The 20,880-nt window shown below is 39.2% G+C and overlaps 1 protein-coding gene across 8 annotated transcripts in view; it reads left to right on the forward strand.

The window, feature by feature from the left end:
• The window catches only part of IKZF3 (IKAROS family zinc finger 3), a 93,341-nt gene that overhangs the window by 63,556 nt on the left and 8,905 nt on the right, over positions 1-20,880 (forward strand). For 5 of the 8 annotated variants that reach the window (XM_006068572.4, XM_006068571.4, XM_044939008.2 and 2 more), the window contains 4 exons: positions 247-507; positions 1,540-1,707; positions 3,729-3,845; positions 14,037-14,153. In XM_006068572.4, the coding sequence (XP_006068634.1) occupies positions 247-507; positions 1,540-1,707; positions 3,729-3,845; positions 14,037-14,153 (663 nt within the window). Of the gene's footprint in view, positions 1-246; positions 508-1,539; positions 1,708-3,728; positions 3,846-13,073; positions 13,929-14,036; positions 14,154-20,880 lie in introns of those variants that run through there. The other 3 variants (XM_006068578.4, XM_006068577.4, XM_025280192.3) reach the window with 3 other exon arrangements.

A 20,880-nucleotide genomic window follows, 5' to 3' on the forward strand; every position in this document is an offset into this window, starting at 1 on the left:
AAAATGCTGTCATCTATTTTGTGTGTGTTTGTGTGTGTGTGCACGTGTGTCTGTGTTTTCCCCTGACTATGGCTCTGAATTCAAATAATCAGTGATCATCCTAATGGTGTTTTCTTGTTTTGTAGATGTACAATATTTTTAGCTTCATTTGGTATTTAATTGTCAGTTGTGGGTCTCTGTTCTTTGAGCTGCTTTGATAGCTGCAAAAACAATCATTGTTCATTTCTTGCATTTTCCTCCCTGCAGATGATTCAATGAAAGTGAAAGATGAATACAGTGAAAGGGATGAGAATGTTTTAAAGCCAGAGCCCATGGGAAATGCAGAAGAGCCTGAAATTCCTTACAGCTATTCAAGAGAATATAATGAATATGAAAACATTAAGTTGGAGAGACACGTTGTCTCATATGATAGTAGCAGGCCAACCAGTGGCAAGATGAACTGTGATGTGTGTGGATTATCCTGCATTAGCTTCAATGTCTTAATGGTTCATAAGCGGAGCCATACTGGTAAATAGTCTATCCATTGTTCTGAAAACTGTCCTAATTCAACCACATAAGAAAAGGAGTGGTGTAATTTAGAACTTACTTTTGATTACTTTTCATTGATTTTTTATATGATTCTGATATCTCTCTCCCTCTCTGCATTTCCATTTACCTAGCGATTTTTATTCCTGCTTCACCATGCATTTATCAAGCATATCACAAATGCTATGAATAAGACTGTAGAGATCACAGTGTTCTAGGTCAGCCAAATATTTTTCTTCAGTAACAAGTGGGAGTTAAATTGTGTGATATGCTTTTTAAGCATCTTGCATATATTTTGTGTAACTTTTAAAACAGCTGCTGCTAAGCTGCTAAGTCACTTCAGTTGTGTCCGACTCTGCGACACCATAGACGGCAGCCCCCCAGGCTCCTCCGTCCCTCAGATTCTCCAGGCAAGAATTCTGGAGAAGGAAATGGCAACCCATTTAGAACAGCAGATCTCCTTATTGTATTGGGTTCAAATTTGGTAGATCAAAGGATTCAATTTTTATTAACAGTTTAAAAAATTTATTTTCAGACAACAAAAGGCAGTCTATAGAGATGCATGCAAACTTAACACTCCCACCAAGCCCTATAGATTTCATCTAACATAGGGTATGGAAACTTTAAAAAGCATTTCTTCAATTAAAAAAAAAAGCATTTCTGGCTCTCTATACCTTATTAGGACTTCAGTCTGTGACTCTTTTTATAGATTGAGATTATTTAAAAGGAATGCTAAGTAATGCAAAAACTTAAGTCTAGAAAGCACTTCTAAAGCTACTCATTTTTTATGCTCTGATCCAAGGCAAGGTGATCCCTAGCCTTGCCAGTTTTTTCTCTTCTAGAAGGAAGATTCCTTAAGTCAGTCCTAGGCTTCCCTTGAAATACAGCTCCCATCTGATCCCAATATGAACAGAAACTATCTAAAAAATGAGCTTTTGCCATAGGCATCGAATCTGTGCATATGCTTCGCCAATTGCCCGGTGATCAGAACTCTCCTTTTTGTCCTTTTTAAAGGTGAACGCCCATTCCAGTGTAATCAGTGTGGGGCATCTTTTACTCAGAAAGGTAACCTCCTCCGCCACATTAAACTGCACACAGGGGAAAAACCTTTTAAGTGTCACCTCTGCAACTACGCATGCCAGAGAAGAGATGCACTCACAGGTCATCTTAGGACACATTCTGGTAAGTGAGAGCAATGAGCATTCCATATCTAGTAAATATGTCTTTCTCCGTGCCCATTGAGGAAACTAGAAAGAGTTAAGTATGGAGGTTTTAATCTGTCACTCCAGTTCTGAAGGGTTACAACAGCAGAGACCTCTAGGGCTAATTACACTTCCATTAAGACATTAATTGCTCTCCGTCTGGCTCAATGGGGATGAACATCTCCTTACCATCTTTGCACCCCTAGAGAACAACACAGTCAGACAGGAGAAGCCTACACTGTAAAAATGCTTTTTTAATTTTTGCAAAAACATTATAGCCATCAGTTTTTTTATGGCAAACTTTATTAAAATAAAGATTATTTTCCTAAAAATATACACACATACTATTCATTCAAAAGTCTGGATAAAGTAAATGATGTACAGTTTATAAGTTGTATAAAACTGTAAACTGGGTATGAATCTCTGTTGAGGGTAAATTTTGGCTAATCTGGGCTAATTTGGGGAGTTTGGGCCATTCTGGTCTAGATTTTCTTTTTTTTAATAGATAAAAATACAACATTATATTAGTTTTAGGTGTATATGAGCTAAATTTCTTAAACCTAACTTTCTTCTTGATCACCCAATTTATTTTTAATCTCTAAAAGATGAGCAGCAATAAGAATTCATAAAAAGCTATGTTCTCTCTTGATGTTTTCACTCCTTATTTTAACCACATTAAACTAACATTTAGAATTTCCCTCCTAGAAAAATAAAACTGGGTTTATTTTCAAATTTGGGACCTCATGTTCTTGATGTTATCTGACAAAATTTTAATTGAAGGGGGAAAAAAAGGGCTTGTTTTTATGTTAATCCACATTCTGCTTTGACTAAAACCCAGCCCTAAACCCGCAACTGGTCACAATTCAGAGACTAAGGATTAAACAAATCAGCCCCAAGAAAACCCACTGTGAGAGATGGTAAAGGGTAAAAGAAGGGTTTCTTTTACAGCTCATTGTTCAAAGTAATGAGCTAAGGGTGAGTTTGGTCCAAAAAATTAGAGTAGTTCTTTTCTATTGCTTTTTCCAGGTAAGATCCAACAATAGCAGTCATTTTTAAGATTCTAGAGGACCTCAATTTATGTAGAAACTTAACATTCCTAGCCCCAGAAAACCTGCATTTATTTTAATTTGTGATTCCATAAGGATCTTTCAGTGCTTTAAGCCCCAAAGGCTCTATTTTAAACAGAGCAAGAGGACTTGAAAAAGAAAAAAAATCTCAGTCCCTAAAATTCTGAAAAATTTCTGGTGTACATTTTATTGACAAGTCAGAAAGGTGAGCCCTGCACACAGAGTTGAAGTTATTGTTTATAACAGTAAGGCATTTGGAAGAGTTAGGAGATTAAAGGTGGCCTGTAGTGTATGGTTGAACTTTTGAGGAAATTTTTGCTTTATCTTAGAAATTAAGATGAAGTCATTTTTTGAAATTTCTTCTTATTTCTATTATTCAAAACGATCCTCAGTTGGTTAGGTCAGTTTTTATTAATTGAGCCCAGACTTTGCTATAGCCACTGGGCAAAGACAAGCTACATTTATTGAAATAGGTCAATGCTCTAAAAAGACTTTTAGTGGCTAATACCCACAAACTGCAGCATTCTTTACTTACAGGCAGCTGAATGTCACAGAATACAGGATCTCTCCCTACTTCATTCTTAAACCACACGAATCTCCTTGAAAAAGAAAATGTTCCTTTTTGTATTTTTTTCCTGAAAAAGCAAGATTGGATCTGGAGCCAAAACACTGTGCTCCAGGATAGTGATTAAGTCTAAATCCTTTCATTTGTGGAAGGAACCTATCCTTTCAAAGGGTACATGAGAATCGATCATAGGCCATAACCTTGTTTCAGTTTACTGAATTTAAAAGTAAAGTAGATGCACAAGTATCCAAGTACTCTGGCTTCTCTCAGCAGTCTCCTTCCTAGGGGACAGTTTTCACAGGGCCCCAATACACCGTTTGTTCTATAACCCCTGAGGGTCACTGAGTGCCCCTTGTGCTCTCCTTATAGTTGAGAAACCTTATAAATGTGAGTTTTGCGGAAGGAGTTACAAGCAGAGAAGTTCCCTTGAGGAGCACAAGGAGCGCTGCCGTACATTTCTTCAGAGCACTGACCTGGGTGAGACTGGTGAGTTCATGCAACACCTGTTCTGGACATATTTAGTGAGCACCTGCTGTTCTAGGTGGTAGGTTGCAATAGTAAACAAAATACAAAAAACCCTGCCCGCATGGAGTTTATATTCTCATTGGGAAAAACAGACTAGAAACAAAATGAAAAAGTAACATGCAGTTTTGTCTGATGTTTTGTAAGGTAGTAATTGCTATTGAGAAAAATAAAGCAGGTACTGGGGGCTGAAGGTGAGTTAGGAGAAACATCAGCCAGCTGACCTTTTAACAGACTTAAAAGCATGAGGGGAGAGCCCTACAGATCACTAGGAAAAAGCAAGTGCAAAGGCCCTGGGGCTTGAATTCAAAGAAGTGTAAGTAGTCCTGTATGGCTGGAAGAAAGTGAGTAATGGGACATGAGGCCAGAGAGGAAATAGGAAGCCAGATCTTATCAGGCCTTGTAGGCCATTGTAAAGATGTTGGCTTTTACTCTGCATGAAATTAAAAATCTTCAGAAGGTTTTGAACAGAGAGGTGACATGATTGGACTTCTCATTAAAAAAAAAAATCACTCTACTTGCTACTGAGAATAGGTTGTATTGGGGGCAAGATTAGAAACTGGGGAGTCCAGTTAGGAGGCCATTGCAATAATTCAAGCAAAAGAAAATTGTCTTGGTAATTGTAGAGGTGGTGCAAAGTGTTCTAACTCTATATAGTATAAAGATAGAACCAGCAGGATTTGTTAACAGATTGATGTGCAATGTGATGAAGAACGCAGTTGCCATTGACTGAAAAAGGCAAAGATTAAGGCTAGAGGCAGCTTGAGGGTTGGCTAGGGCAGAGTTCATTAAAACCACAAGGATTTTCTTTGCACAGGGCCCCCAAATCATGTACTTGTTCGCTCATATGATTTATTGTGATGTTTATATTTGGCTCTGGGAATTTCATATTTTATTCCATGTTTTGAATTATATGCCTGGTAGCAATTGGTTGAAACACCAGATGTCTTTCCGTGTATCAGTTGTGGTTTTATTTCCTTTCATTCTTGAGTTGAAACAACCTGAAACCTTTTTGTGTAACATCCCTGCAGTTGTCCTTTGACCCATATAGTTGACCATCAACCTGGTTGGGCTTCCTCACTGATAGCTCAGTTGGTAAAGAATCTGCCTGCAATGCAGAAGACCCCGGTTCAATTCCTGAGTCAGGAAGATCCCTCGGAGAAGGGATAGGCTACCCACTCCAGTATTCTTAGGCTTTCCTAGTGGTTCATACAGTAAAGAATCTGTCTGCAATGTGGGAGACCTGGGTTCGATCCCTGGGTTGGGAAGATCCCTTGGAGGAGGGCATGGCAACCCAGTCCAGTGGAGAATTCCATGGACTGTATAGTCCATAGGGTTGCTGGATATGACTGAGCGACTTTCATGTCACTGGTTCTGCAGCTTGGATTGCCTGCTATTTTTATTTGGTTACTTGAACCAGTTGCTTAGAGTAGGTATAAATCTTCATGGGATTTGGTGTTTGATGGTAGTGGTTACAATTGAATAGTTTGAAAATTCTAAAACAGAAACATTACAAAAATGTGACAGAAATAATGTGAAACTCAGGAAAAATGGAGTGGAAATCTTGAGTAGTTTAACTGTATCCGTTTTGAGTGAAAGGAAACTTTTGTTTTAGATAAAGCCTATGTTATGATGTTAGGAGCTGGCCAACTGAATTCCGTTGGTGTGCACTGCTTCTGCTTTTTATCCTGATGGCGTGTTCAGTTTTATCAAGGAGTTGGATTTCCTCCTTATTTCTAAAGAGAAATGTTTACCCTTAAAAACCTAAAACTTGGATTTTGACGTCTTTAAGCAACATGCTTAAGCTTAGTCAGGCAATACCTGGGCATCGTTACTTGAAGTTCCATATTTCAGACGATAGACAAAGCTCTTACTATGAGAAATTCTCAAGTTATGAAACTCTTATATTCCAAGTAGAATCATTAATATTTAAAGCAAGACAAATTAAAGAGAGCATCTGATCCCACCTCTTCATTTTAGAGTTGAGAATACTGAAACTCATCAAAAATTCAATGACTTGCTTAAAAATCAATAGAACTTTTGTTGTTTTCATGATTAGCTATTTTTTTATTTTCAAAGACATATTGGGACATAATTCACATACCATTAAATTCACCCTTTTAAAGTGTACAATTCAGTGGTTTTTAATGTATTCACAAAGTTATACAACCATCACCACTCTAATTTCATAACATTTTTGTCACTTCGAAAGAAACTCTGTACCCCTTATCAGTCACTCCTGTTCCCCCTCTTCAGCCCCCATCAACCATTAATTTACTTTCTGTCTCTAAGAATTTGCCTATTCTGAACATGTCACATGAAGAGAATCATAAAATGTGTGGCCTTTTATATCTGCCTTCTTTCACTCAGCATAATGTTTTCAGGGTTCATCCATGTGGTAGCACTTCATTCCTTTTTATAGCTGAATAATATTCTATTATATGGATTCACTGCATTTTATCCATTCATTTATTAGTTAATGGGATTTAGTTTTTTTCTACTTTTGGAAAAATGGCTTAATTAGTTATGTATTTTTGAAGGTTATATATTATTTAGTTAGCAAAAGTAGAATAGCACACATACTAATTAATAGACATTTTCGTATGTATGTATGTCTCGATTGTCCTGGAAGTAGGGGAAAACATGAGTAAAATATCTTCTATGAACAATATGTTCAAAATTAGTGATTTTGAAGCAAGGTTACCACCTTACTTCCTATCCCCATGACCTTTTTAGGAATTTCAAATTAGAAAAGTGGCAGTAGAGGGGCTTCCCTGGTGGCTCAGTGGTAAAGAATCTGCCTGCCAATGCAGGAGACACGGGTTCAAACCCTGATCTGGGAAGCTCCCACATGCCTCAGAGCAACTAACCCCGTCTGCCACAACTATTGAGCCTGTGCTCTAGAGCCTGGGAGCCACAACTACTGAGCCCATGTGCCACGACTGCTAAAGCCTGCACATCCTAGAGCCTGTGCTCAAGAGAAGTCACTGCAACGAGAAGCCCACACACAACTAAGGACTAGTCCCTGCTCGCCATAACTAGAGAAAAGCCCAAGCAGCAGTGAAGACCCAACACAGCCAAACATAAATAAATTAAATTAAATTTTAAAAAGAAATGTGTTCAAAGAATCTTTTTTTGTTATCTTCAGTGGTATAAAGTGATTCAGGAAATACTGAAATACAGAGGTTGAGTTAATTTGCATTTCATAGGTTGGTTTGATGAATGCATGCAAAACACTTAAAGTCTCAGCAAAAAAATAAAAGGCTAACTAAGTCAGCAAGTTTTGATTTAAAAAAAAAACAAATATATTGTTATGGTGGTTTCAGGTTAGAAAATGTATAAAGTCACAGCTTAATCAAGAATGGTAAACACTGCATGTCATGTCTATCTTTGATATTTCAAATAGTTCTTATGATTTTTCCTAAAATCCAAAATATAAAGAATCTTTAATCGAACATAAGCCAATCCTTTGATTATTGTCACAGCTCCCTACATGGTTTCTATTGTTTCCTTCTTAGAATTGGGAGTCCAGGTCTGGACATAGTGTTCCATTTTGAACCTGACCAATATAGTATCACCAGTGGTACCTCTTATCCCTTCATCTCTAGGTTTTTTTCCTGTTTCTTTTCTTTTCTTTTTGGTTGCATTGAGTTTTCATTGCCACACTTGGGCTTTCTCTAGTTGCAGTGAGCTGGGGCTACTCTTCATTGCAATGCACAGGCTTCTCATTGTGGTGGCTTCTCTTGTTGTGGAGCACAGGCTCTAGGGTGTGCAGGCTTCGTAGCTGCAGCTCATGGGCTCAGTAGTTATGGCTTGTGGGTCTAGAGTGCTGGCTCAGCAGTTGTAGTGCACAGGCTTTAGTTGCTCTGCAGCATGTGAAATCTTCCCTGACCAGAGATCGAACCTGTGTCCCCTGCCTTGCCAGGTGGGTTCTCATCCACTGTACCATTGAGGAAACCCTACTACTAGCTTTTAAAGGGATGATGCTCTACTGTGGATGTGGCACTTATTCATCAAGTGTTGTTGTTCAGTTGCTCTGCTGCTGCTGCTGCTGCTAAGTCGCTTCAGTCGTGTCCGACTCTGTGCGACCCCATAGACAGCAGCCCACCAGGTTTCCCTGTCCCTGGGATTCTCAAGGTAAGAACACTGGAGTGGGTTGCCATTTCCTTCTCCAATGCATGAAAGCGAAGAGTGAAAGTGAAGTCGCTCAGTCGTGTCCGACTCTTAGCGACCCCATGGACTGTAGCCCACCAGGCTCCTCCATCCATGGGATTTTCCAGGCAAGAGGTTCACTTGCTCACTCATGTTCAACTCTTTGCGACCCCATGGACTGCAGCACATCAGGCCTCCTTGTCCCTCACCATCTCCTGGAGTTCTCCCAAGTTCTTATCCATTGAATCAGTGATGCTATCCAACCATTCATCAAGTAAGTTGAAGTGTAGCCTACTGTGAGAGCTGAGCCTTGGGACAAACCTGCCCCAGTCAGGAATCAGGCCTTTATGGAAGCAGGACAAATGAAAAGACCTTGGATTGGAGACCAGTCTGCAAAAGAAGATCGTGTTGAACAACAAGACTCCTGCCCTTGCTGATCTTTTTCATTTGTTCTGATAGCATTCATTGCATTCTCCTGGACCAGGCTCTGTGTCAGAGCTATTTGTAAAGATGAGTGGAGGTTAAGCCCCTACCCTCAAAGAAATCAGTCCAACAAGGGACTGAGCACTGGATCTATTAATATAATATAAAGGTCTAACAGAGACACATGTAATGGTATTACTTCAGCTCAAGTTTCTATACCAGACATCATCAAGATACTCCCAATTCTGCTGTCTTAATGGAGTATATATGAAAAGAAGAATGAATATAGACGACCACAGATTTCATTTTCTCATTAGCTTGATCCTTATTCCAGAAAGGGACTAACAGCTGGTATAGAGATTCATTTAGCCTCATTTCACACAAATTATGAATACTTGGAGCGGGACATATTTTTGTATGACAATGAGTTCTAGCAATAACAAGATTTTTAAAGTAATTGAGTAATTATATTTATTTATGAATCTAGAAGTCAAAACCTTTTATCTTCATCCTCATTGTTGTGGTTGAGATAATACAAGCATGAGAATTTCAGGAAAAAATCCGTACTTTTACCAAATAGCAGTCCAAAGAAAGAGCTTAAAATGTTTTAAATGTCTATTTTCCCAACAGATTATTCTTTTTAGAAAGTCAATACTAACTCACAAGTAGTATTCATTGTACATGCTCAAAAAGGCAACGGTTTTATGCAACTTTTTTGTTAGAACCTGGCTTGCTCTTTGATAGCAATCTCTTGTTAGACAATTCTTATTGCATAATATCACCCCTTTGTACTCTCCATCAGCTACTGGCTGACCACAGTATAGAAGAGACAGGAAGCAATGTCTCTTATTTGAGCTCCATTTAACACTTCAACATCTAATGATGGATTTTGAACAAAAACACAACAAATTATATAGTTAAATCTACAATCACTGAAATAGAAATGACATCATGCAACCAGTTAACTAAAAAACAGACGAACTATTAACACTTGTACAGAGATTAAAGACAGTAACTTATTCTATAATTTTGATTTAGGATGAATTTGATTATTTATTTTTCCAATATGTCATTAAAACCATTTTGCTCATGAAAATGGTTATCTCCCCTGTATACTAGTAGGCAAGTAACATGAAGGGGAACTGACCCAGAATTAGTCCTACTCCTACTATGCTCACTCATGAACCAAGTGTGCAAATTGTTCCTTGCCACCATCCCATATTCCCCACACCCACCCCTTGCAACATTAAACTGCCAAACACCACCCAGGAACGGATTTCCTATTTCGTCATTTAAACCCATTATCTTGTTCCCTCACTATCTTGCCAAACTGGTTTCCCTCTACTTAAATTCTGAGACATGATGTGGCAAGATAACACGTCTAGACTGTTTGTATAAATAGACAGTTGGGTCTTAAAGTTGAAGCAGAGGACCAAACTTCAAGTCCTTTTTTTTCCCTTTTCAGTCTACTGCTTGGACTCCTTGTAATCCCAAAGAGATTGTCTTGACTCCAAAGCAGTTCTTTGTGTTTTACAGGGTGCATCATTTAGTACAGCAGTTGTCCAATAACTGCAAGGCAGTAGACTGAAAGTTTGGGGGAAGAAAATGAGAGTATCAGATCAGTCGCTCAGTCGTGTACGACTCTTTGTGACCCCATGAATCGCAGCACACCAGGCCTCCCTGTCCATCACCAACTCCCGGAGTTCACTCAAACTCACGTCCATCGAGTTGGTGATGCCATCCAGCCATTTCATCCTCATCTGTCATCCCCTTTTCCTCCTGCCCCCAATCCCTCCCAGCATCAGAGTCTTTTCCAGTGAGTCAACTCTTCGCATGAGGTGGAAAAGTACTGGAGTTTCAGCTTCAGCATCATTCCTTCCAAAGTATACCCAGGACTGATCTCCTTTAGAATGGACAGGTTGGATCTCCTTGCAGTCCAAGGGACTCTCAAGAGTCTTCTCCAACACCACAGTTCAAAAGCGTTAATTCTTCGGTGCTCAGCCTTCTTCACAGTCCAACTCTCACATCCATACATGACCACAGGAAAAACCATAGCCTTGACTAGACGGGCCTTTGTTGGCAAAGTAATGTCTCTGCTTTTGAATATGCTATCTAGGTTGGTCATAACTTTCCTTCCAAGCCATAATCAATTGAAACTGTAGCCTTTACCTAACTTGCCAATTGGAAAACACAGTTAATTTAGTAAAGATTAACTTAATCTCTAGAGTATATGCACATATACACTGAGGATTGGCATCATGAAGCTGATATTTTGAGTGAATGGCCCTGCAGGAGGGTGTTGGTAGATGGCAGCCCTGTGGATTAGGAGTTTCAGGGACTTCCCTGGTGGTCCAGTGGTTAAGACTCTGCCTTCTAATGCAGGGGGTGGGGGTTCAGTCCCTGGTTGAGGAGCTAAGATCCCACAGGCCTCTCGGTATGGCAAAAGAAAAGAAGATTAGTAGTTTCAGAGGACTCCTTTCAATCGAATCAGTGTTGTAGAGTATGGGGAAGTCTCCCTGTTTGCCTCAAATTATCTGTGTATCCATCAACACTCCAGAATTTTATCTTTTTAAATGTCAGGCATTTGGTCACTGATTTCCAGAGTATGATTTACCTGGAAATGACTGTCAAGACAAGCTTGGTGAGTAACCAGGGATAAAAGAAGATGTTATCTCTAAAGGTTGCCATTTAGTGACAGGCCCCAATTACGTTATTCAGGTCATTGTATACCCGCTTTTGCATCCTCCCAGATGTAGAATATATAGAATATGTGTCTTCAGAAAGATGCTTGTGGTGATTGGTGGTGACTTTGGTAAAATGTAGACAGGGCCTCCTGAGAGCCAAACGGGAAAACCAAACTGACAGCATAATGCTTGCAGGGAGCCCTGGGGCTGACAGACCTCTGGGTGATAAGGGGCCGTTAGCGGAGTGTCTGAAAGCCTGAAAGTGCTAAGATGGGGAGAAAGTTTAAAATTCCCGAAGTACTGTTTTTCATTCTTATTTTACTATGAATCTTTTTGATAATTAATACATGGGGCAGGGGTGGGGTGGGGGAGGATCTTACCTAGATTTAATCCCCTCAAGGTTGCTGGAACCAAGTCAAAGCACAAACTGAGCTGCCTCTTCCACACTCCTAAGAAAAGCCTCCTTATAACAGCCTCAGGAGCTTACTTCAAATCCCAGGCCTTTGTCTTTCATCTCTCTGCTCTTGGGGCTCTGGGTAGTGCCACATCTGGTGGTGGTTTGTGTGAAAGGAAATAATATGTATAATAGTTTCCTGTTTGGTCATTTAAACCTATCCTTGTGCTGGACAGAATTTGACCCACTTCGCTCAGTAGCAGCGTCCTGTCACTAAAGTACCCGTTATTTACAGTGATCTGTCAGCTGAAGTCACAGTGCTTTACCACTAGCCCCAGAGCTGCCCAGCCCCCTTATTTTTATCCTTATCTTCATTTATACAAACAGTGTTATTATAGCTTAAACTGGAGACTTGGATTTATTTCTTTAGAGGACAGAATTATTTTTGATAAGAAACAAAGTCTAGCAAATATAGTCATTGTCATCAATCTCTTATTCATTTTTGGAGCCAGATTTCATTTTATTCTTGAGCTTTATTCTTGAATTGAGTTTTATAATTTATTGTGTAATGACTGGCAAGGAGTTTTTAAAAAGCAAAACCAAAAAGGTGCTAATAATAAAATGAAAACTATTTAATACTTTGAATTCTTTTTTTCTGATTTGGCTCTGAACTCTCACCCTGGCCATTCTTGACAGTCTTGCCCTTGAGGTCTTTCTTTGTCTTTCATTTACTGCAGAGATGACCAGTTTTCTTCTCTCTGGGTGTGTCCATTTGTGGTTCTGAATGTCCCAGAGACCATGAAACTTGGAACATTATTTCTGTATATTGTCGTTGTTCAGTCGCTCAGTCATGTCTGACTCTGTGACCCCAGCACACCAGACTTCCCTGTCCTTCACCATCTCCCTAGAATCTCTTCATACAATAAACTCTTTTAACTGCAGAATGAGTACTGACAATTCCTAAATCTGTGTATATATTTGTGGGGGTGGGAAATTCCATTGTGCACTCATCACTTGCTTTTTACTCTGGTCCCTTAAACTGATTTCAGTTTCTTCTTCTTAGAGACATTGGGAATGTATGGATACTTCATTTAGTTTGGACCTCCAGAAATGCTTATGATAAAACAGAGAGAAATGTTTGTAGCATCACATCGTGTTTGCTTAGGGCAGGGGTGTGCATAACTATGACCCTCAGGCCCAATGCAGCCAGCAACCTACTTGTGCACTTTAGGGCTAAACATTTGTAAAGTGTAAGGGAGAACCAAAGAGTATGGAACAGAGACTGTATGTGTCCCACAAAGTTTAAAATACTCTCTGACCCTTTATAGAAAAAGTTTACTGACCCCTACCTTGGACTAGCATCATGTGTTAAAATGTAAAGCCTTGTGTTTAGAGCAGCTGGCGTCTCTTTGAACTTCAGATGTAAACTCTTATTGGGTAGTGTGTGCTGTACCAGACTAAATTATACTACATTTATTCCAGTTTGATTCTATGTTGGCACTATTTATATATTATTTCAGTGCTTCTCAATTCTTGCTGCATCTTAAAAATCATCTGGAGCTTTAAAAATACTGTTGCCTAGGCCCCTACACCAGAGGTCCTGATTTAACTGATCTGAAAGGGGACTGGTCATAAGTGTGTCTTATATGCTCTTCAGGTGATTCTAATATTCAGGCAGGTCTGAGAACTACAGACCTATACCACTTAAAGGTCTGTTTGTGGATTGACAATCAGACCATATTGTTAGTCAGTTTTTATTCACATTTTTCATTAGAAATATAATAAAGATCCATTATACAAATTGCTCTATAATTTCAAGACAGAAGTGTTGCTCAGGGAAATTTTAACCGAGACAGTTTTGAAATGTGAAGAGCATAAGAAACAGACAATGCTGCGACCAGAAAAATAGAATTTAAAAGATAGGAACTGAAAGGAGCATGCTGGAAAAAAAAGAAAAAGAAAAAGAAAAAACCACTCAGAATTTCAATACACAAATCACTGAGTAGATTTCTTGCTGTCTGGGTAAGTGTATCTATTTTCAAAAGTGCTATTAACATAAACAGAGCAGTAAATCTGGGGCACCATCCTTTTTTTTTTTTTTTTTTTTCAAAGTTGTTAAGAAGAATTATATCAGTCTGCAGGTGTCACACGCAGTTACTCAGAATCAGAAAGAAGGCTGATCGGGGGTTAGAAGATCTCCATCTATCTATCTTTTTGCAACCAACCACGTCCAGGCTGTTTATTTAATACTTCCTCTTGCTAATGAAGGTACTGGTTGGGGATGGGTCGGGCTTTCCCATGTCAGCATAAGACTGCAAGATTTGAATGTGCCCTGGTGTTGGCTTCACTGACCACAGCAGGTACCCCAAGCAAGAAACTGAGCAGTAATAACAGGTAACAACAGCATCAGACCTCTGACAGTTTTCCTTCCAGTGTATTTCTTTTTCTCTCCATTTATCATCGTGTTCTTTTCCCTCTTCTTTTTTCATTTTTCCAAACCAGCAAGTGTGGAGGCAAGACACATCAAAGCAGAGATGGGAAGTGAAAGAGCTCTCGTTCTGGACAGATTAGCAAGCAATGTGGCAAAGCGAAAAAGCTCAATGCCTCAGAAATTCATTGGTAAGAATACAACCCTTTTTCCTGCTGTTGTTAGCAGATAGTTTGAATGAGATAACATAGGATGCTTACTACCCAGGCCTTTCCTAGTTTAATCTCTGTTAAGATAATTGATTTTTCCATTTACAAGTTTTATTCTTTGGGATTCACTTTGATAACTAGAGCAAATAAAATAAAATATTTTTAACTAAAAAATCTTAAATACTAAAGAGAGGAGTATTTGGTATCCAGTATCTTAAATGAAGTTGGTGTTAGAAATGCTGTTCCTTCCTCTTTATTTTGAATGACATATGTTGCATGAGAGAGTTTGTGCAATTTACACCAGTAAGATGTTCAAGATAGCATTTTTGTAATCTTTTGTAATTATATTTTACAAGTTGGTTCCCTTATCATGCTCAAACTTTTTTCAGGCTCTAAAATATATTGCTATATTTTCTTGAATTTGATTGAGAATTGGTTTTAAAAGAATGTGGTTGAGAATGCATAGATTTAAATAACAAGGTTTGATTTAGTCACTTGTCTTACTGGAGTTAATTTTTATACCATTGGTTTTCACATTGTCAAAAAACACAGCAAGAATGAGATGGCTAAGAAATAATTATGTCCGTTAAAGTGTTAGGACTGCCAAATGGCAGAAATATTTTGTTGAACTCTCCCAGATGTTTACATAAATGTGACTATGATATTTAAAATAGATTTGTATTTGTGGAGTAGGCAGCTGAATTGAATGTATCGGTTTTGCTATAAATTGAAAGTCGGTGATATTGAACAAAAATAGTTATCACACAAAAATAGACCTTCTTCAACACCAGTAATATTTTAGAAACCTGTCAGTTTGTTTTTCTAAAGCTGTTGCTACTATTGATTTTTTACTTCAGTTCTTTTGTGTTTATTCTTTTCAATAGCTTTTACAGGTATCAAGCGCCTGCCTGGTTTTTTAATCTGATTAAATTTTATTCTGGTCTAGATAATTTCTAAATTCCGGTCTAATTAGATTTTTAATTTTATGTGAATTATAGAGATATATTGAAGGAATCCATATATTCCAAAGCTATCCAGTTTGGTCTTTATGCTTATTTATTTTATGTTGATTGGCTGAGAAGTTTTTGTATCCTTTTAGTTACTGTAAGAATAAATCGTGTCAGACTAAAGTTGGTGCATTTCAGTTTAGAGAGACTCTTTCCTCATTACCAACTTCCCTCTCCTGGAGGGAAGTGTCAGGGGACATGCAGTGACTTCCATATGGAGTTTAGGCACAGTGGACCAATCATGACACCAAGATATTATATTAAAATATTGCTCATACATCTTTTGAGCTGTACTTATGTAAAGAGGTTCTGGCTGGAGTACAAAAGGAAGCTCAAATTATTATTCTGTGCCATGAATATAATGTAATTTGGGGGACAAATGGGCAAGAAAAAAATGTAAAATGACTTAATTTCAATCCACTTATGGTCAATGCATGTTGGTCTAAGAGAATTAAAATATGAGAGAAGGTACTTAGTTCATATAATTTCCTTAAACCTGTCCTTGAACTAAACCCCTACTTAATAAGTTGCTTTGGTATTTTCATGGGTTTAAAAACACATGTTTCATATGTCCAAGTCCATGCCATTTTGCTTATTGCATCAGGGATCCATTCCATTTGTTTAAGACCATTATGACCAGAGGGTTTTCACTCTTCCATTTCCAGACTTAGGAGGGATGCTGATCTGGTAGGTACTGATTTCTCTCATCTTCTGAGCCATCATGTTCTCTCTGATGGCATCAGGAAACCCAGTCTAGTTAGCTCTTGATTTGAGCTGAGGTAGCAACTTCAGGACTTGGGGGCCCTGAATAGCTGGGGGAATTTTTTTGTTTCTTTTTGTAAATGGTGGTAATGTGCAGTAGGAAGAGCACTGGATTAGGAGCCAGAAGACCAGGTTCTGATTCCAGTTCAGTCATTTCTTAATTGTGTGTGTTTAGACAAATCACATAATCTTTCTGGGCCTCTGTTTACTCATCTGTGAAATGAATAGACTGAACAGGTGATGAAGTGATCCAGAAGGTCCCTCTCAGCTCCATCATTCTGTAAGTCTGTAAGATGAAGTATAAAAGCCAGCAATTATGAGCACCACTTTAAGTCAATATGTATAACTTCGGATAACTTTTTTTCTCAAGATTGTATAGATATGATATGTTATTATATATTTGTTGTATGTTATAAACCATATCATATAATTTAGGGTGTTTTTTTCAGAAAGGTGTCATTTAACCTGAGTATCTATAAGACATCTACACTAGTCCAACATTTACATATTTTACTTAGTATATTACTACCGATTCATCCACTCTTTTTGTCCATTCATTTATCATGCAAATGTCTGTAGAGTTCCTGCCATGTGTGTGATAGTCTGGTTCCTAGCACTGTTCTCATCTTCTAGCATTAGCTTATACCCTGAACCTTAAGAGATTTTTTTTTTTAATAAAACTCTCTGAATCACTTAACTTAATCAGCTTTTTTGATAGAAAAGAATAATTTCAAAGGGGAACTAAAGGAACATTATGACACCATGCAGTATTCAGGATGTAGTGATGTAAGACTAGTGGAGCTAATATCTTCCCTCCCTCTTTTCTCTCCTCCATTTCCTCTCCAAGGCACCATTTTCTGAAAGGATTCAACTGCCAGGGAAATGGCAATGGGTAAAATGTGAAGGAAGAATGAGTTACTCCCTTTAATCCTGGCTGATGGTTGCACAGCTCCCAGACCAGCCTTGGCTTCTCTGACCTCTTGAACTGTGAGGGTAAAGGTGAAGATTATACCATCAGGTCAGCCTGTTACTTTCCTAACAGGCTTGAGATAATTACCCATAGAAAACATTTTCACCCATCAGAGATGAACAGAGGAAGCAGGATGGATTGTATTGTCTAAATGCATTTAGAAACACAAAAACATGCCTCTGTTGAAGAGTAAGGACGAGAAAATCACCCAACGAAGAGAAAAATGAATCACCTTTTTTTTAATTCTCCAAGAAATGTTGTATCACTTTCTATAAAATGGGAAATAAATTGACACACATTCATTAGAAATCAGCATCTTTACGTCATCAAAATAATTCTTCTTAGTTGTTCTTTCCAAAGGACAAGAGACCTTGCTTTTAGCACCTAACCCCCTTAAGGAGTGTCTTTTCTCTGAATCTTATTCAAGACTTGCTTGACTATACTTCTAACTAGGCCATCTTCAAATACTTGGCTCAAAATAGAGGCCAGATTTCTCTCCTGGAGGGAGGAGGAAAATGACTACATTTCTGCATATTTCTTTTTCTGATATTCATTCTTTCTCCAAAAACAGATGTGTTATTCAGACCAAAGTGGTTACCATAGCATCTCCCTATTTTTTTTAATTTCATGTATTACTTTATTAAAGGAAGTTTTCACGTTGAAAAGAACATGAAAAAAGATCTCACTCACCCCCGGTAAACATGTCGTGAGGTTTTGACACTTCAGCAAACACTATCGGTTCTCCCTGTGAAGTAACTAATGAGAAATTGTCTGCTTTGGTTAACAGGGTGACAGGAAGCAGTTTTAATGCCTATTTCTAAAAGCAAAAAGTATCTTCTCCTGTCCCTTCCCAAAGGGCCGAAATCCCTAATCCTATAAGCCTCCAAAGTCATAGCCTTTTTGAACTTGAAGGAATATTAGGAACCAGTAGGTGAAGTTTGTTCATTAAGGGAGGAAGGGGGATGGGAAAGATGGAGAGACGCAGCTCGTGGGTGACAGAGCAGGGCCAGAGCCTGGGTCTAGAATGTGCTGCAGTCCAAGGCCTTCCTTCCGCAGAAAGTCACCCAGAGCCGTACATGTCGTGTGCGCTACATGGGGGCTTTGAAAAGGGGAGGACCTAGTCACTGAAAGCTGGTGGAAGAAAAATTCTTGAAGGCCAGTCATTCTCTCTTAAGGGTGTGTTTTCTTGAGAAAAGAGCTGTGGTGACTCCATCAGGGCAGATGACAACCAAATAGCACTTCATGGTGACTCACAGGGGACAAAGGCTTCTGCAGCAACCGAACGTGGTCTCCAGCTCAGTTTTCCTCACCGCCACCCCCACAACTCTCTCTTTTCTCTCTCCTCCTTCCTGCTTCTTGTTCTGTGGCTTCCTACCCTCTGTTCTCCTCCTCCTGGAAGAGGTGTTAGCCACTTCAGTCTCACTTAGAGTGAGATCAGAGCCATCACCATCATCAGATATTCCATTTACCCTACTTACCTGCCCTTTTTTAGGGGGAGGGTATGTGCTTGGAGTAAGAGTAAGTGATGATACACGTGGGAAATGGTATGAAGTATCAGCAGATACAGTTAAGTGATTTGAAGAAGCTTAAAGACTTAATGAAAACCCTGGTGTTTCACATTACCCTGTTGTGATGACTATCACATCGGAATTGTTATTTTTCTAATGTCAAAATCATTTCTCCTCCTCGTCAAAAAAAAATCTTTCAATGGCTTCTCATCAGAATAAAATCTAAACCACCCAGGCGTTCTGAGCCTTTCACAATCTGTCTCTAAGTTGTCTTTTCTAAATGTATCATTTCAGCCAACTAATCTTTTAATTCAGCCATAATGAACTACTCCCACTTCTGTGTTATCATTCTTTCCATGCTCACTGTCTGGAATGCCCTCCCTCCCATCTGCCCTAAACCTCCACGTGGTCTACATTCCCATACTGTCCTGAGTCCTCTCTCTCTCCTCCCCCTGCAGTCCAGGTGGGTTTAACAGTCTGCTTTTCGTGATATATGTAACTGTCTCTACCACCATCACTTCCACCACCTCAGATTTCAAGCAGACTTTAGACGAAGAATAAATTAATATTTGCCCCATGTTATTTGGTATATTTGAGGTGTGGTACGTTTTTTCCTCTCTCTGCTATCTTGGCTACTCTAAACTTTGTTCCACCACATAGTATTAAGGATACTAATGTGTAATGAAGTTGTGTACATGCTACATCTCCTGTTGGATTGCAACTAAGTTTGTATTCTTCAAAGCACCTAACATGGTATGAAGCTAACAACAATAATAATAATAGATCTACTACTTATTGAGTGCTCACATGTGCCAGTACTCTGTTAAGCACTTATGGACATCATGACAACTCTATGCATCTAGATCTTTATTGAATGCATGGTACTGGTCCATATAGAACAAAGCATAGTTGCTTTTCTATGCTTATGGGAACCATCCCAGCAGAGAATCCAGAGTCATTGCTGGTGGTGAGATTGAGACACGGGTAAGGTAGCAGCCAGGAAACAGTTAATGCTCAAACACTTACTGAAATACATGGGCCCTTGGATCACATCTCCATTTACCAGCTGAGCAACCTGTGCGAATTAGTCAACTTGTTTGTGCCTTAGGTCCTTCATCTGACTAAGAGATGATAATTCATCTTAGGTTAAATGAGACAATATGCTAAGTACCTGGGACGGCACTGGGTATATAGTAGGACTCAATAAATAGTAGCTATTCTTCTTAGTATTTACACATAAGGCCCAGTGCTTGGTACTGTGAAGTAGAGAAGTAAACAGGTTAGAGGGGTGGATCTTGTCCCTGGATGCCCAGGGCAGAAGTCTGAACCCACGTGCCCAGCTAAGGTCCCTTTTAGCTCTAGGCTGTGATTCTGTACTTTCAGGTTGGCACTTAGCAGCCAAAAACCATGTGCCCTCACCACATTGCCACAACTCAGGATGGGCAGATGCTCAGTTCAGGGTTACCAAAAGCCTAGGCAGTAGGGATTGACACCTTTAAAAGGAATCACAGGTAGAGAACAGCCCCATGAGGCAGCCTGGGTTTCTAAACTTAGCACTTGTTGCCATTTGTATTCTCATTGGAAGAAAACCTCCACTTCAGCCCGAAGCTGCTCTCATTAATCACGCAGAGGTGTGGTTTGATTTTGACTAGAAGCTGGACTGGAGGCTCTGAGCAGGTTTGGGAGCAGTTACACTCTTGTGGTTTGACTAACCTTTTTTATGAGTGTGTTACTAAAGAAACGTGAGCTGCTGGCTTTTCAATTACTGTAGCTTACCCCTCCTGAGTTTCATACACATTGAGTCATCGTGTCTACAGGTGACTGATAATCATCTGCACTATTCAAGTTACCGTAACTCGGAGATGAGGGGATCTGATGAGGGCAGGTTGCGTGCACGTGAAGATCTGAGGCTCTCCCATCTTCTTAAAAATGAACAATGGTCTGCGTTAACCACAGAACTCAGTCACATATTTCCACATCCAGAGCTGATTTTCCTCTTGCTGTTTTGCCTTTTACAACCTTAGCACTCAGCTGTTTTCTGACATGTGCTGCAGGTGGTAGAGACTGTGAAATCGTTGGCCTAAGTAGGCGAAACAAACTCTTGGGAGAAAGAATAAAAGCAGAGTTTGGGATGTGCCTGCCCCATCTCGGAAACTTTTTGGAGCCTCTCTGATAGGCAAAAAGATAAAAAGACTTCCAGAGATTCCTGGTATTTGGAGGAACTGAGTAGAGTTAGCTCCACTGAAAAATCATCAGTAACGTTGAAAAGGCCAGGAAACCAAAGTTCATCATTTCTGTGTCACTTTCAGGGGAATGAATATTTGTGACTTAAGCCAGCTTTTGTATTCCAGTCTTATTCTTCCAAACAGCTCTGATCAGAGACACAGCCAGTCTGGCACTTGAAAGAAGAACTACTGATTACTTTGGCAAAGGTCTTCCTACTACTTATTGAGTAGTTAAGG

Source organism: Bubalus bubalis, chromosome 3 (assembly GCF_019923935.1).
Source record: "Bubalus bubalis isolate 160015118507 breed Murrah chromosome 3, NDDB_SH_1, whole genome shotgun sequence".
In the NCBI taxonomy this organism is placed as follows: Eukaryota; Metazoa; Chordata; class Mammalia; order Artiodactyla; family Bovidae; genus Bubalus; species Bubalus bubalis.